This window comes from Triticum aestivum, chromosome 7B (assembly GCF_018294505.1).
Source record: "Triticum aestivum cultivar Chinese Spring chromosome 7B, IWGSC CS RefSeq v2.1, whole genome shotgun sequence".
NCBI lineage: Eukaryota > Viridiplantae > Streptophyta > Magnoliopsida > Poales > Poaceae > Triticum > Triticum aestivum.
This window is the reverse complement of record NC_057813.1, coordinates 248,904,376-248,919,953: the sequence shown is the minus strand read 5'-3', so window position 1 is coordinate 248,919,953 and position 15,578 is coordinate 248,904,376. Positions and strand designations below refer to the sequence as shown.

The 15,578-nt window shown below is 46.2% G+C and overlaps 1 protein-coding gene and 1 pseudogene across 1 annotated transcript; both read left to right on the top strand.

Moving 5' to 3' along the window:
* Positions 1-357: 357 nt before the first annotated feature.
* Positions 358-1,872, top strand: LOC123156424 (exopolygalacturonase-like; annotated as a pseudogene).
* A 1,744-nt stretch (positions 1,873-3,616) lies between these two features.
* Positions 3,617-9,054, top strand: LOC123156425 (RHOMBOID-like protein 3). The gene is made up of 5 exons (XM_044574559.1): positions 3,617-4,099; positions 6,327-6,490; positions 8,028-8,194; positions 8,370-8,617; positions 8,745-9,054. The coding sequence occupies exons 1-5, from the start codon at positions 3,804-3,806 to the stop codon at positions 8,854-8,856; spliced, it is 987 nt and encodes a 328-aa protein (XP_044430494.1). The 5' UTR covers positions 3,617-3,803; the 3' UTR covers positions 8,857-9,054.
* The last annotated feature ends 6,524 nt before the right edge of the window (positions 9,055-15,578 follow it).

Below are 15,578 nucleotides of genomic sequence, written 5' to 3'. Positions count from 1 at the left end.
CATGAGTTGGAAACTCCCCTCCTACCTAACAACGAAAGTTAAGGGAGGGAACTTCCCCCTTTAACCTCGTTTATTTTTCTTGCCTAAACATTTGTTAAAGGGGATTGAATACTCGGTGCCTTCTTTAGCCACTAAGCATTTTGCAGAAGAAACGAATAGATTTATGTTGGAGAGGAGTTACAAGTAGCACCAAATAATAATAAAAGCGCTCAATCGCGCTCATCTTTCATTTTGGAGGAGGTTACGTTTATATTTGCACGAAGTCTTCAATTTTTGGAACAGCGACGCTGATGTATGTAACGGTGTCCATATAAGATAGTACGAAGATCCGTTCTGACATTACGCGGTTCTCAAGTCTGAACTTCCAGTTCTGACAGCCATGGCTACAGTCCTCAAGGTCCCCTTAATCCTGTACCTGCTTGCAGTGCTTGCCGGCCGCCATGTTCACTGCAAGAGCAATGGGGCCGCCGCCGGCCTTTATGACGTTACAGAGTATGGAGCGGCGCCGAGCAGCGAAGACAACAAAGACGTGAGTGCGTTGCTGCAGATTGGACTCGCTGCTTCCTGTGTTTTCCGTTCGTTTCTGAACCCATGTGTCGTGTTCCCGTGTCACCACTCACCACCACTGACTTTCCAGGCATTCTTGGCGGCATGGCGCGCCGCGTGCAGCTCCACGACCCGCAACGCGACGCTGCTGATCCCCGAGGGCACCTTCGCCGTCGGCGCCGTGGAGTTCTCGGGCCCGTGCAAGAGCGGTGACGCGCCCGTCGTGGTGATCGACGGCGTGCTCCGGCCGTGCACGGGTGGATGCCACCTAACGGATGATGACTGGATCCGTTCAGCGCCCTGAGCAACCTCCTCATCACCGGCGCCGGTACCCTAGACGGCCAGGGCGGCGCTCGGACTAACAAGGCCAGAACGACGGTGATCACGCCGGCCGCCAATACTGAATCGATCAAATTCGTGTCATTTCCTTTTTACTGAACGAGACGGCGAGGTGATTTTGCCCGCCATTGCGCAGACTCTGGAGTTGGACGGCGTGACGAACTCGACCGTGAGGGGCCTGCGGTTCGTGGACAGCCGGGGCTTCCACGTGAGCTTCCACCGCAGCAGCCGCGTGGCGGCGGAGGGCCTCCGCATCCACGCCCCCGCGTCCAGCCGGAACACGGACGGCATCCACGTCGGCTGCTCGAGCCACGTCCGCATCACCGACTCGGTCATCGGCACGGGCGACGACTGCGTGTCCGTCGGCCCCGGCTCCTCGGACGTGGTCGTCACCGGCATCGTCTGTGGCCCGGGCCACGGCATCAGCGTGGGCAGCCTGGGGAGGGAGGAGGGGGAGGAGGACGTGCGCGGGCTGGTGATCCGGAACTGCACCGTGCGCGGCACCACCAACGGGGTGCGCATCAAGACGTGGCCCGGCTCGCCGCCGGGTCGGGCCTCCAACATCACCTTCGAGGACATCATCATGGCCGACGTGTCCAACCCCATCCTCATCGACCAGCGGTACTGCCCCCACGGCCGTTGCTCCGACGTCGACAAGCCTTCGCGGGTGCAGATCAGCGACGTGACCTTCAGGAGGATCGAGGGGACGTCGAGCAGCAAGGTGGCGGTGCAGCTGCGGTGCAGCGAGGAGCAGCCGTGCAGCGGGGTGCGCCTGGACGGCATCAAGGGACGCCCGCCTTGGAGGCGCAGGCGCCCAGCCTGTGGGTTCAAGAAGCTCACGTGCTGCCATCAGACGCTGAATAACCAACCATTCTCAAAAATGAGACCAACCCAAGGGCTAACCCTCGTTGACTTTTCTTTATAGAAGAAACTCCGTGAGCACCACGCATCCGTGCCGGGACTCGAACTTGGGTGGGCTGGCAGCAACCTCAGCTGCCCAGCCAACAGGTCGACGCCCTGTCCTCAATAACCAACCATTCTCTACCGACAAGAGAAGAGTTCACACGGTTTTACGCTTGCAGGCGTCGAGCACTGTAGGGGCGCTTTTTTTTCTGGACTACACGTTAGTACGGAGGACCTATCGGGTTTGCTTGAGTATTGCTTGATTTTGGTTTAAAGTTTGACGATGAATTTTTGCAGGTTAATTTCGAGTTGAAATTTTGCATACAAGCAGTATAATTTCATTTTTTGGGGGGAATTTCAGAAATCAAGCAGTACCAACTGGCTGAAAAGATCACGGCCATGAATTCCTTGTGGTACAGCACGACAAATAAGCTTCGGCGTGTTAAAAAAGACAAATAAGCTTGGGGACCAACAGGAGGAGATTGCGATAGAGAACCGGCTGCATGCCAGGGCAACCTGTAGCTGTAGCGACACTGCACCAGTCATGTGCATGGTTCCGCGGTTCCGGTCGATCGGCCATCGACGGCGCTCGCTGGAAGCACAAAGACGCGCGAACCGCCGAATCCGTCGGTGCACATATGCCACCACCCGGATGCGATTCGACTCAACGGCCACCGGAGGACACAAGCTCACTTTCATCAATAGCTAAGAGCATCTTCAACAGGTGGACAAAAATTTCACGTCCTAAAATAGTTTTAGCGCGTCATTGTAGCATTTTTAGTGCGCCGGACTCAACATTGCTTTAGCAAAAGCCCAAAAATGAGTGCAAAAAAAAATTACAGTGTAAATTGTGAAGCGCGTCCAATCCGGAGCCCAAAATATACTGCACACGATAGCGTTTTTCAGCGCGCGCTCAAAAACTTTTAGCGCTACAGCTTCTGCTGGAGCTGTTCGGCGCCTCAAAAAACGATTTTTTAGTGCGCGGAGCTCTTTTTGAACACCTGTTGGAGATGCTCTAACAACATTCGCGTCGACCATGCCATGAACGCTGTAAATAAAGCTACAGAATCCAAGGGGCAAGGAGCAACTTTTTCTCGATCAAGTAGCGGGAGCTCAGCATCCTCGTCAAATCTCTGCTGTTTATTGCTTATTAAAGAAAATAGCCAACCTAGTTAGATCTCAAGACTTGATTATTAGTTAGGAGTACACGGCAGAGTTCTCATTTCAGGACGACGAACCATGAAACTGAATCACAATGCCAGATCGGCGAAAAGAGGTTGGTGTAAGTACGGTTGGCTGCAGCTGACGCCGAAGAGAGCTGCTAGCGGACGTGTGTATGTGCGTGTGTAGATAGTGGCATTAATGCTGACTTATTCTTACGCATGTTCTGTTCTCTATGTGAGTTAGTTGAGCTCTGTACCTACAGATACGTGTAAGCATTGTAATCAATGAAAGCAAGTGTTGCACAAAACCTCCCTCTCCTATCCTCGCTCTGGTTCTGACAAGAGCAAATGTGCAAAACGTGAGCTGAGGATGCGTGCCGTTTTGCGCATCCTGTATTACGAACGTCACACATGTTGATGCGTATTCGATTAGAAAGATTGCGTACCGTCCAGTTCAAATCAGCTCTCTGCTGTTGCCCCCCAAGGATAAGCATTAGCTGGTTAACCGTCCAGTTTACAGTAGCTTGCTAGCTAACCAATCCTTAACCCGAGACTGTCGCCGGCACGCCCGCGCCACGGCCCACGGTCCCGACGCGCCACACTGACTGTCGGCGCGGCGGCCACCTCACCTCACCTCACTCTCCATCATTTATCCCCCCTCCTCGCTTCCAAGCCAAGCCGCGCGCGACGCCAACCACCTTCCACTACTCCTACACTCCCACACACTACAGCTCGTACGTCGCCGCTTCCCCTCCCCCGCCCGCGGCCGCTGCTATAACTACAGGCCACGGAGCGCCAGCGAGGGGGCCAAGGCCAACCCTAGCTAGCTAGACTTCGCGCGCGTTAGGGGCCATGGCGAGCGGCAGCGGCAGCGGCGAGGGGAAGGCGGGCCGCGCCGGCGCGGGGTACCAGCAGTACGCCTCGTACGGCACCGGCACCGGCTACGACGAGCGCCAGTGGTGGCCGTGGCTCGTGCCCACCGTGCTCGGCGCCTGCGTCTCGGTCTTCGCCGTCGAGATGTACCTCAACGACTGCCCCCGCCACGGGATGTACCTCGGTGGCGACGCGTCCTGCGTCGCCGGATTCCTCCGCCAGTTCTCCTTCCAGCCGCTGCGCGAGAACCCGCTCCTCGGCCCCTCTTCGGCCACGTACGTCTCACACTCATGCTTCATAGCATTCAGGCTCTTACAGTTCAATTTTGAAATCAAAAGTGGGGAATTTTGTGAGTGGAGTGGTTGCAGCACAAGTTGGGGGTTTCTGCTGGGTTTACTGTGGGATTCCAGTTTGGCGAGATTTCTGTGTCACCGCTAGTCAAAGTTAGAGGTGCACTCATCGCAATTTTTAGCTGCTAGTCTGGAAATGGGGGAGATCGGGCAATGTTGACTAATTAGATCTGCATTACTACTGCTAAACTGGCGATTAAACACCATCATCTTTTGTAAGTTTTTTTTAAACGTAATCTTTTGCAAACTATTTCCAGTGAAGCAATTTGATTTAGTTGTGGTGCAATGCAAAATACCTGGAACAATTCGATTTTACAAAGGTATCTTTTATTTATTTGTTTGACGGAAAACAGTAATCCCTCTGTTCACTTTTATAAGACCTTGTAGACAATTCAGACATCACCCAAAACAGGGCAATGTTGGCTGTCTGAAATGTCTTATAAAAGTGAACGGAGGGAGTAGCTGATTTAACTAGTACTTCAAATTATGTTAAACAAAAAAGAATATGGTACACAGAGTTAGCAAGGTATCTTTATCAGCATTCGTTTTCTCGTGGATACGCCACTTACTGGCAAACTAAATTATAGTTATGATATCCCTCAAAATAATCATATCTATGGTAGGTACACTGCCATATGTATGTTGACCACATTGACTTTCATATTTATATTGCCTCCTGCAATCTAAGATAGTGTTTGGTGGGGACTTCTTTTCTTCTCTCATTGAACTGGAATAAAAAATGTTGTTTTATCTGTTGCATTTATTAATTCCATCACATGTGGCCTGCTCAAATGCGCGGGAAATGACTATACCCAATTTATTTGTTGCATTCGTATACACATATGTTATGTTACTTACATGAACGTCAGATCAACTGGCATATCTCTCTTTTTCTGTTGTACTGTGCTTCCATTATATATACAAATATCATGGTGTCCTGCGCAAACTAGTAAATGTCTTTAATCATCTTTAATGTTTGGAACTCGCATAAGTATGCACTAATATGCTACTTATAACAAATTAGACCGTGATCAGAAGTATTGTTTATGTGTGAGTTTAATTGATCGTTTATACATACTTATATGGCTAGTTATTATTTGCACATGCACATAATATTATATCAGTATGTGGAATAATTTTTTTATTGCAATCCATTCGATCGTTAATTTATAGTATGTGATATTACCTGGAGTTGAGATTTTTATCATCAATAGTTGAAATTATATTATCATATAAACCTATTTTTTAGATTGACAAAATTTACACTGTTAGCATACTATTTACTGCCCAGGTTACCAATTTGTAATTTTTGGTACACAAAGCATATGGTCATATTTTGCACCAAAATTTGCAATTTGACATGTCATACTAAGATGAAGTTTCATGTGTTTTCTCAAAAGATTCACAACTTCTTTTGAGTAGATGCTCTCATGACCTTTCATCTCAAGTCCATTGCTGCCCAAAAGTTTGCACTTATTTCCTTCAAGTCGGTTCAGTAACATGTTTAAGATTTCAATGACACTCAATCAATCGCAATGCATTTTGTATTCTTGCTGTCTAAAAAGAAGTGGAATGCATCTTACTCCAAAATCCAACTCAAGTGTTATCTCTAGTTTCTTTTCTTCCTTGCTTTGTCTAACCCGACATCCTATCAAATTCCAACAAGTGCACGCTTTTTTAATTCCGTTTAGGATATGCACACTGCTTTTAGTTTTGTTTAGGGTATGCACACCGTTTTCATTTTTTCTGTGAGTACATGATCTCGGGCACACACAAATTGCTTGCACACCTAATTCTTCACGTCCTGGACAATGATAAAAGGCCCACGGTCCATCAAGCGGTAATTTTGTATGTGCCACCATGTTTAAAAAGTGCAAGTCCACATAATCTAAGTGCAATTATGAAGATCTAGTGGTTATGTTACAATATTCTATTGGATAAATGGATGGATGATTTTCTTATTGGTGAGAATTTCAGAAATATTTTTTTTCTGTTGTATTGTACTTTTAATATATTATACTAATTGATAGATAGCCTGGCATTCGGAATCAGGGATACATTGGTTAGGATTGGCATGGTATAGTTTTGTTCGTCTTGAAAATGTTGGAAATAAAGGGACATGTCCTAAAGAAGTGCATACCCCATTTTGCAGTTTAGAGAAGATGGGAGCTCTTGACTGGGCCAAAGTTGTTCATCAACACCAATGGTGGCGCCTATTCAGCTGTATCTGGCTCCATGCTGGCCTAATTCACTTGATTGTCAACATGATGAGCTTGCTATTCATAGGAATTCGCCTTGAACAGCAATTTGGCTTTGGTAAGCTTCACTGAAGTACTGAATTGGTTCATTTTTCCATTTTCTCCGCATGTCAATCTTTCTTAATTGAGATACCTTGGTTGACTGTTATCTGCTTCTAACACTAGTCTTATATTTCTCTCTCTGGATGTACTTCATGGTTTAAGCATTATAATTCTTTGAGCTGGTTCTGCGTTGGTACAAGTAGTACTTGTGGAAACTGATGTCAATCTGAACTAAGTAGTTCGGTATGTTTGATTTCGTGCCTCACCTTTGTGTTGGAGTCACATAGCTATGTACTATAGTTGCTAAATTATTTTTATAGAAGGGGTTTCCTTCTATTTGTATTAATACGAAACAAGGTACAGGGGTTTAACTGCCAGAACACATCAAACCGCCCAAAAGTGACCAGCAACATCACATTAGCCTTGCAGACTGCTACACAACATGCTGTTCTGAAACTAAGCTAAGCAAAACGCCTCTAAACATATTTTTTTTAGGAGGATCACCCCCGGCCTCTGCATCCGACAGATGCATACAGCCATATTATTAAAACGTTCCAACGGAGTACAAAGTCTGAAAATAGTCCAGCTCGCAAACGGAGTGAAATAAAACAAAGGTCTGAATTAAAAAAGCCACAACCGGCATAAAAACAGGATAAGATGACTAGATACCTATCCTATTAATGGGCCGTCATCCAAACCGGTTGAAGATACCCCGCGCTACCATCTCCCAACGGTTGCACCTAGTAACCAAAGGCTCCCTGGAGGCCGTACGAGTGAGTAATGACCACGTACGGATCCATGCCGTAGCTCTGAAGATGATCTGCAAGAAATTTAAAATATTTTGTCTGTTAAAGATCATATCATTCCTGCAGTTCCATATAGCCCACAATAAAGCATATATTCCTATCCGAATTTGTGCCGCAATAGCTGAGTCTACTCCAGTTAACCACGTCCTAAATAACGTTTCAATGCTGTCTGGAGGAGTAATATTGAAGGCTATATGAATGGTAACGCCTCTAAACATATATGCCCTGCCACCTCATCCTGCCGTCAATCTTGGTATAAGTTGGTGACCAGCTGCTCCAAGTGTTGAAGACGTTGGTTGCAATTTGCTCCAGTAGTCTTGGCCAGCGCCTGGGAGTTCCCTTGATAAATATCTTTAGGGAGGAGCAGTTATACCGCATTTGCATATCAAAAGGAAAAGAGTTGTGGAGATATTTACAGAGATCTGGTTCTAAGGCTTGGGGACCAAATTTCCTTATATATATATATATATATATATATATATATATATATATATATATATATTTCCCAGCATTCCTGCACAAAGGCCATTGGTTTCACAAATCTGATAGAGATTTGGTTTCCTGGTCTTTATTTGAAAACAATGAAACGGTTATCATGTCTACAAGGGTCAATGATCTTTCTAGAATTGTTTCTTTTCCTTATGTCGGCGTGTTTCATTAATGTGAATTTGCGCATAGGCTGTATTTACCTTTGTGTTACGGCTGAGTAAATTCCCGTGTACTGACTTCAGTTTTTGCACTTGCAAGTCCGCATTGGGATCATCTACCTGCTATCTGGCTTTGGTGGAAGTGTTCTGTCTGCACTGTTCTTACGTAATCACTACATCTCTGTCGGTGCCTCTGGAGCTTTGTTTGGCCTGCTTGGCTCTATGCTCTCTGAGCTTATTATGAACTGGACCATTTATTCCAACAAGGTCAGCAGAATACAGATACTAGTATAATACTTCCTCCGTATCAAAATATAAGACGTTTCTTGACGCTGTCATAGTGTCAAAAAAAAAACGTCTTATATTTTGGTATGGAGGGAGTATTTTGTTGCACTCCTGTTCAGTTGTTTCGATGCAAGTTTGAGCTGGTTTGCTCTTGCAGGCAGCAGCCATCACAACTCTTCTGTTCATAATTGCAATCAATCTGGCAATCGGGATACTACCGCATGCCGATAATTTTGCGCATATTGGTGGGTTCGTATCCGGGTTCCTTTTTGGGTTTGTGCTGCTGGCAAGGCCTCAATTTGGTTGGATGGAGCGGCATGAGTTGCCCCAGACCGATCAACCCCCAAAGTACAAGACGTACCAGTATGCTCTGTGGGGCGCGGCGCTGCTCTTGCTGCTGGTTGGGTAAGTCTCTCCACTCTATCCCAATACATGACAAACTGCTACTAGGAAGGTGTAGTCCAGATGTTCACTTTGTCGTAGCAACACTTTACTACTGGTTGAAACCTGACGAAGGTGGCTTGTGGTGCAGGTATGTGGTCGGCCTGGCGATGCTCTTCAAGGGAAAGAACGGCAACGACGGCTGCCACTGGTGCCGGTACCTGAACTGCGTGCCCTCGTCCAGGTGGAAGTGCAGCACTTAGAAGACATGGTTCGGTTCCCCCCGTTCGGCGTTTCTCCGAAATACATCCCCTCTCCGGAGAACCATTTTTATGCTTGTGTGTTTACAAATACCAACGTCAGAGGCTTGTGCCTAGGAGAGCTGAATCCCTCCTGTATCTTGATTGACGATGTAATTTGAGTTTGTACCTATTGGCCTCAGCATGATTCTGCACCGACCATACCTCTAGATTTTGCCATGGTATGCTGACCTCGCAGGCAATTCATCAAGGGAAAGGACACGTCACACGTGTGATGTGTCTGCAGTTCATCATGTGAGCAAAGGATCTATCGTGGTTTCCTTTTTTTTGAAGGAACAACCTTGTATTCCATTACAAATTTAGACTGGCCGAATCACCAGCTACAGAGTTTACAACAAACTCAGGGAAATAGCCTAGCCAAGTTTCATATTCCCCATCTCCTAATCTTACACCATGTGCTGCTAGGCTGTGAGCTGCTATATTACAAGATCTTGGACAAACACTAACATTTACATCATCAAAAAGCCACATTCAACTGAAATTTTATTTCCTGAAACACGGCACCTAAAGTCGACAAGTCATACTCCTCGCTTGAGATCGCCTGCTTCAACACCACGGAGTCTGTTTCAAATATCACACGATTACATCCCATTTGTGTAGCAGTGTTGATTGCATATAACATGGCAAGGGCTTCGGCGTGGAGAGCATTGGATACATGTTCCAGATTTCCTGCTCCTGCTGCCATAAGCTCACCACTATCATTTCTGACCGTAAAACCCCATCCACCAGACAAAGATGCTTCATGAAAAGCGCCATCAGTATTTATTTTGAGGGTCCCACTTGGGGGAGGAGACCAACATATGATAGAATCTTGTTTCTGGGTGCTGCTCTGCTTCTTAAGGTTCCTGCATTCAAACACATGGTAGTTAATAGAAGCAATTATATCATCTAGAGATTTCATCTGATCTCCGGCATTGGCCTCATTTCTCTCATGCCACCACACCCAGAACGGAATACACACCTTCATGCGATCTTCCTCGGTCAGGCGAAATATCTCATCGAACATACTTATTGGGTCATTGCTTTTCAAAAGTTTCTCTCTAATTTCTTCCATTTGGGCTAGCCACCAAAGCCTCCTCACTTTCTTGCATTTCAGAAAGCAGTGCCCCCCATCCTCATCGTATCTGTTACATACTGGACATCTAGTATCCACTTCCATACCTTTATTCCTCAGTTTCATTCTTAAAGGTGAGCTGTATGTTGCCATACGCAATAGGAAGTGCAAAATTTTGTTAGGGAGAGGTAAGGCCCATATTTTCTTCCATTCAAAATTAGTTGTTTCTCCTCTGTTTGCAGAGCTAGATGGCTGGCCATATCTTGATTCCCTTTCTGCACAATCTACTGCTACTTTGTATGCCGACTTCACGGAAAAAATCCCTTTCTTGTCGAAGTGCCAAGCCACACAGTCCTTTGTATGCTCATAAATGGGGATTTGTAGGATTATCTTAGCATCTTCTGCATTGAAAGTTTGGCACACTAGGTCTTTGTCCCAACCATTAGTTATTGGATCAATAAGTTCCGCCATCCTTGTGACTAAATTTCTTCCTTGCAGTGTGGTAACTCTTCTGGTGATGCCTCTTGGAAGCCAGGGGTCTTTCCAAATATTAATATTTCTTCCATCTCCGACTTGCCAAATTATGCCTTTCTTTAAGAGTTGTACGCCTTTTAAAATACTGCGCCATGCATAAGACATCCCATTCTTTGGCGTTGATCTATCGTGGTTTCACCCATGTGCAATAAGGTATATGCCACCGAACCGCACTAGTGCTGGGTGCTTTCAGCCTCTGCTTGACCAAGTTCGCCAGGCCCAATATGCTTTTCTTCCCTAGGTGGCACGGAATACTTCTGCAAGAAATTGGGAAGCGGTGAGTATCCTAGGTGACGCGGAGTTGTGGTTAGCTCGTCAAAGAGAAGGGGAGCTAATTTTCTTCTTCCACATGCTCTTCCTGCCGCCCCCTCACCACGCACCACGTCACCATCTTAAAATGCATCCGTCCACGAACGGTGATAGGGTAGCCGATGATCGCCCGCGTACATTTCAAGCCAGATGATTTTTATCTAAACCCAACGAAAATCTTTACATTTATGACACATTTTAACTAAACTAAGTTTTATCGGGCTCCGCCGAGGGAGGGGTGTCTGTGTGTCTTTGACTTGCTTCAATGCTTGTAAGCATTGCTAGGTGGTCTATGAATCTGGATGTAATTTTTATTATTTCTGGTGTTCGTTGTACTGCCATGATTGAAGATGAACAAACGGAAGTTTTTCCAAAAAAAAAACTATAGCTGACTAGTTTTCTTTTAACCTAGCCATCATCATGGTCGCAGCGGCGACCGTTTCCCATAACATATCTTCCCGATAACCGGCCAGCTCAGTGGCCGCCGTGAGCCCCTGGAAGTGAGTCTGCAGTGCGTAGTGGCCTTTCTACCATGTGCTACTTTTTCTCGTCGGAGTCTTGGTGGCCGCAAGACACACAAGGTAGTGTACCACCTTCGTGTAAGTATCTCAATAGTTATTGTTCCACCAAAAAACGGAGGAGAGTATTATGAGTGATGTTTCGGTCACACACAAGTTGTCACCGGTCTTGTGTGAAATAATTGTTTAAAAATCTGTAAATGGTAGTATTATCCTATGGAACAAATATACGAGAGTGGTGGAGAAGTTTTATTGTGGCAGCGAGAACAATAATGACTTGAGTAAACGGAAAAATAAACAATTATTTTCTACAATGGGGAGATTAAACGCGGAGAAACTTCGGACCATAGTTTACATCTAGTGTGCCATTGCGGCGGTAATACCAGTTATTTTGTATCGTGGTTCTAATACGTAGATTGTTTGTTCGGTAGGTGGATCACCCTTGAATGGTCGAACTCCTCCACATCAGATCCGTTCTTTCCTATAGTCCTCCTTCGATGTTGCCATACATGATCACCTCCACAATTAAGGTTGTGAGATCGGATCAATACAATAAGTTATGTGGATCACTGTTATCTCATATTGTTTTCGCTTCTCATAGATAGCTCCATCTGTCACCTAAAGGTCACGGATTCGCTATATGTGTTAGCTGCGTAGGTCTTTAGATAATGTTGCTTAGACCCTTAAATGGGACAACACACATTACACCCACCATAGATAGACAATTTACTAAACAATCATAAGCTATAACCACGAATGACGACATATAGAATAGGCACAAATGAATTTATGCGGTGAGCGACTGTGACGCCCCCACCTCGATCATGAACTAATCATACACACAAATGTGCACGATCAAGATCAGAGACACGCAAGAAGATATCACAACACAACTCTAGACACAAATTCAAATATAAAGCTTTATATTACAAGCCACGGCCACGAAGGCTCGAATACAAAAGTCAGCGGAAGCAACAACATCTGAGTACACACATAAGTAAACAAGTTTGCCTTAAAGAAGGCTGAGCAAAACAACGATATCTAGAATGAAAAGGCGCACGCCTCCTGCCTGGGAGTCTCCTAACTACTTCTGGTCGTCGGTCTCCACGTAGTATTGGCTTCGTCAGGGTAGTAGAAGTCATCGGCAGGATCAGCTGGCTCCTGGGCTCCGTCATCTGACCGCAGCAATCAGGTAAAGGGGAAAAAGGTAGCAAAGCAACCGTGAGTACTCATCCAAAGAACTCGCAAGACTTACATCAAATCTATCTAAATATGCATAAGTATCAAAGGGAAGGGGTTGTATCTATGGACTATACTACAAAATTGCCAACATAGAGGGAAAGGCCTAGCCTATCGAAAACTAGCATCTTGCAGCGTCTTGCAGCAACAAAAGAGAGTAGAGTAACATATAATATATACTAACAAGTATATAATAGCAATGCCCAGAGATCCTTCCTCGTCTATCCCGCCAGGAAGCGATCCTGGAGCCATCATATCTGTAACAAGTATCTAGTTCCAATTGTAGTAGATCGGGATACAACTCCGAACGTCTGTTACAATGGACATGGCTATTCGAATAGATTACTTCCCTGCAGGGGTGCACCAACTTACCCAACATGCTCGATTAACTCCGGTCGCACACACTATTCCGGGTCATGCCCGGCCTAGGCTGATCGACACATCGTAGTCCTACCTAGGCTCAATAGAGAGGTCAGCATGCCGGTCTACATCCTAAGCGCGGAGGGGTCTTGGGCCCATCGCCCTTTGCACTCTTGCACGTTGCTTACACGGCCTGGAGCGGACCCACCTTCTTATACAAGTGTAGGCGGTTACCGTCCAACCGGGCGCGCGCTGCTCAACTGCTGATACCTAAAGAGCTTTCAGGAGAATCGTACAACACCGATAACCCATACGTATTCCCACGTGGTGGTTAGTGCAAAAAGGCCAGAGGCCTACTCAGATCATATATCCAAACTCATTAGTGTGTTGGGAGCTCGCGATGACGATCAGTGATCTTGTCGCCCCGTCTCGCAGACTTACGATAAGGGCCAGGCCCATCCTTCTCTAGGGCGGTCTCTGCCTGCCCGGTCGTGCCACATCATTATCTCGCAGGTACCCTTATGGTCAACCCGACATCAATAACTCTCGCGGGTAACCCATGGAGTTGACCCGACTTCAACAAAGGACTGAGCTGAAGGTAAGGTATCCGTGTGTCCATACCATCAAGGAGAATATGAGGAATCACTCTCGATGGATTCCTACTTGATGTAACCGTTAAGGAGACCTTGGAGGAATCACCCTCGAATGGTTCACACTTGGCTTGGCAAAGGCCGGCCATGGTGTTGGCCAGCGAGGGGCAGCATGGGAGCGCGTGAGCTTCACGGACAAGGCGCGCGGGTGCGCGGCCAGGTCACGACCTGAGTCAAGGCAGGGCGCATGGCGAGGGCACACGCGGAGCGAGTTCTGGCCACGGGGGCCGAAGTGCGAGGGCGGTGATACGACGGTGTTCCGAGACGGTGAGAAGGAAAGAAAGGGAGAGGAGCTCAAAGCGTCCACGAGTAGGTCAGAGGGCTCTGGGGAGGCTCGGTGTCGACGAAATCGGCGACGGCGTCTGGCGGTGCCGAGGTTGAAAAGGATGGCTATTGGTGTAATGGAGAGGTCCTGGGCTTGTGTTCTTCTGCTTGGAGACGTGTGACATCGCGGAGAAGTCGATGGACACGTCGAAAGGGACTGGGATGGCTGGTGGCTACGCGGGCGAGCTGCGGCAGAGACGGCGCATCCTCGGACAGTTGTGGGGGCGCAAGCCGAGGAGGGGAGAGAGAGCTGCGAGAGGGGAAAGATTTGTAGGGGGCTAGGGTTTCCAGGGGCAGTTGGGGGCATTCTTATCCACACCCGCGGCTGTGCAGTGCGAGGAGCGCACGGTGGCCATGGTGCTAGGGAGGCCTTTGCCAGGGCGCGATGGGAGGAAGGCCGGCTTCACGGGCTGGGCTGCACTGTAGTTGCTTAGGACCCAATTGTGCACGGTGGCCATGGTAAGGGGGGAAGGCCGGCTTCACGGGCTGGGCTGCACTGTAGTTGCTTAGGACCCAATTGTGCAGTAGGTTTCCTCATTTTTCCTTTTTCTTTTCCGATTCCTATTTTTCTTTCACTGTTTTGTATTTATTTTTGCTATTAAATGAATTTTGTAAAATGTGATATTTTGCACATAAATAAAGCACATCATTACTAAGTTGCACAAAAAGTTTGGGGCCAATTGGAAGAGTTCAACTTTATTGAATTTAAAGGGTCTTACCTAATGATGCTGGTCTAGTTTTAAAATAGTTTAACACTCCGTTTGGATGTTGATATTGAGGGATGTGGAATTGAATTGGCCCCAATATCAATTCTCCTTGACTTTGATATTGATATTGAACATGAATTCTGTTGTTTGGATGTGCATAGAAGTGCCACTTGGAATTTGCAAGTGAGGATCAATTCTGAAGCTTGTTTGGATGGTCATTCTCTACATTGGAATTCGTCATTTGTCATATGATGAAAATTGAACTTTCATGTAATGTTTGGAACTAAATTATATGCAATATCTATATTTTCTTAAATGATTATATATGAAAAATACAATCACAACAATTATAAAGTACTCCCTCCGTTCCTAAATATAAGTCTTTTAGAAATTTCAAATGGACTATAACATACGGATGTATGTAGATATATTTTAGAGTGTAGATTCACTCATTTTACTCTGTATGTAGTCACTTGTTGGAATCTCTAAAAAGACTTATATTTGCAAACGGAGGGAGTAGATGCATTTACTCAAAACAACATTTGTATAGTAACATGACTTATACAACAACAGTTATTCAATAACAACAGCACATATACTACATCAGCAACATCACTTATTCAGCAACAACAACACTTCTATAGCGGCACTTATTCAACAACTTGCTTCCTATTCCTATACCTCCCTTGGGCAGCCACAAGAATACAAACATCTACATGACAACCATCTAATGCTCCAAGTGCATCACCAAACCACTTCTATTTGTAATCATCAGGAGGTTGTACATTAGCTTTAGGAAGCTTAATGAACTCCCCATGCAAAGATAGAATGGCTCTTAACACCTCAGAAAAGTGAGTACTAATAGTTCCCAAACATCACTTATATGTGCCTCGAAGCAACCTCATTTTCAGTCCATGGCCCACTACTAGCAAGAACATGGCAACCTTTTCTTCCACAACAACATACACGA

Bases quoted from the DNA above. Each gene is read 5' to 3' on its own strand.
- LOC123156425 (XM_044574559.1), top strand. From the start codon at position 3,804: ATGGCGAGCGGCAGCGGCAGCGGCGAGGGGAAGGCGGGCCGCGCCGGC. The intron at 4,100-6,326 runs GTACGTCTCACA...CCCATTTTGCAG, and splicing joins CTCGGCCCCTCTTCGGCCAC to TTTAGAGAAGATGGGAGCTC. The intron at 6,491-8,027 runs GTAAGCTTCACT...TGCACTTGCAAG, and splicing joins TGAACAGCAATTTGGCTTTG to TCCGCATTGGGATCATCTAC.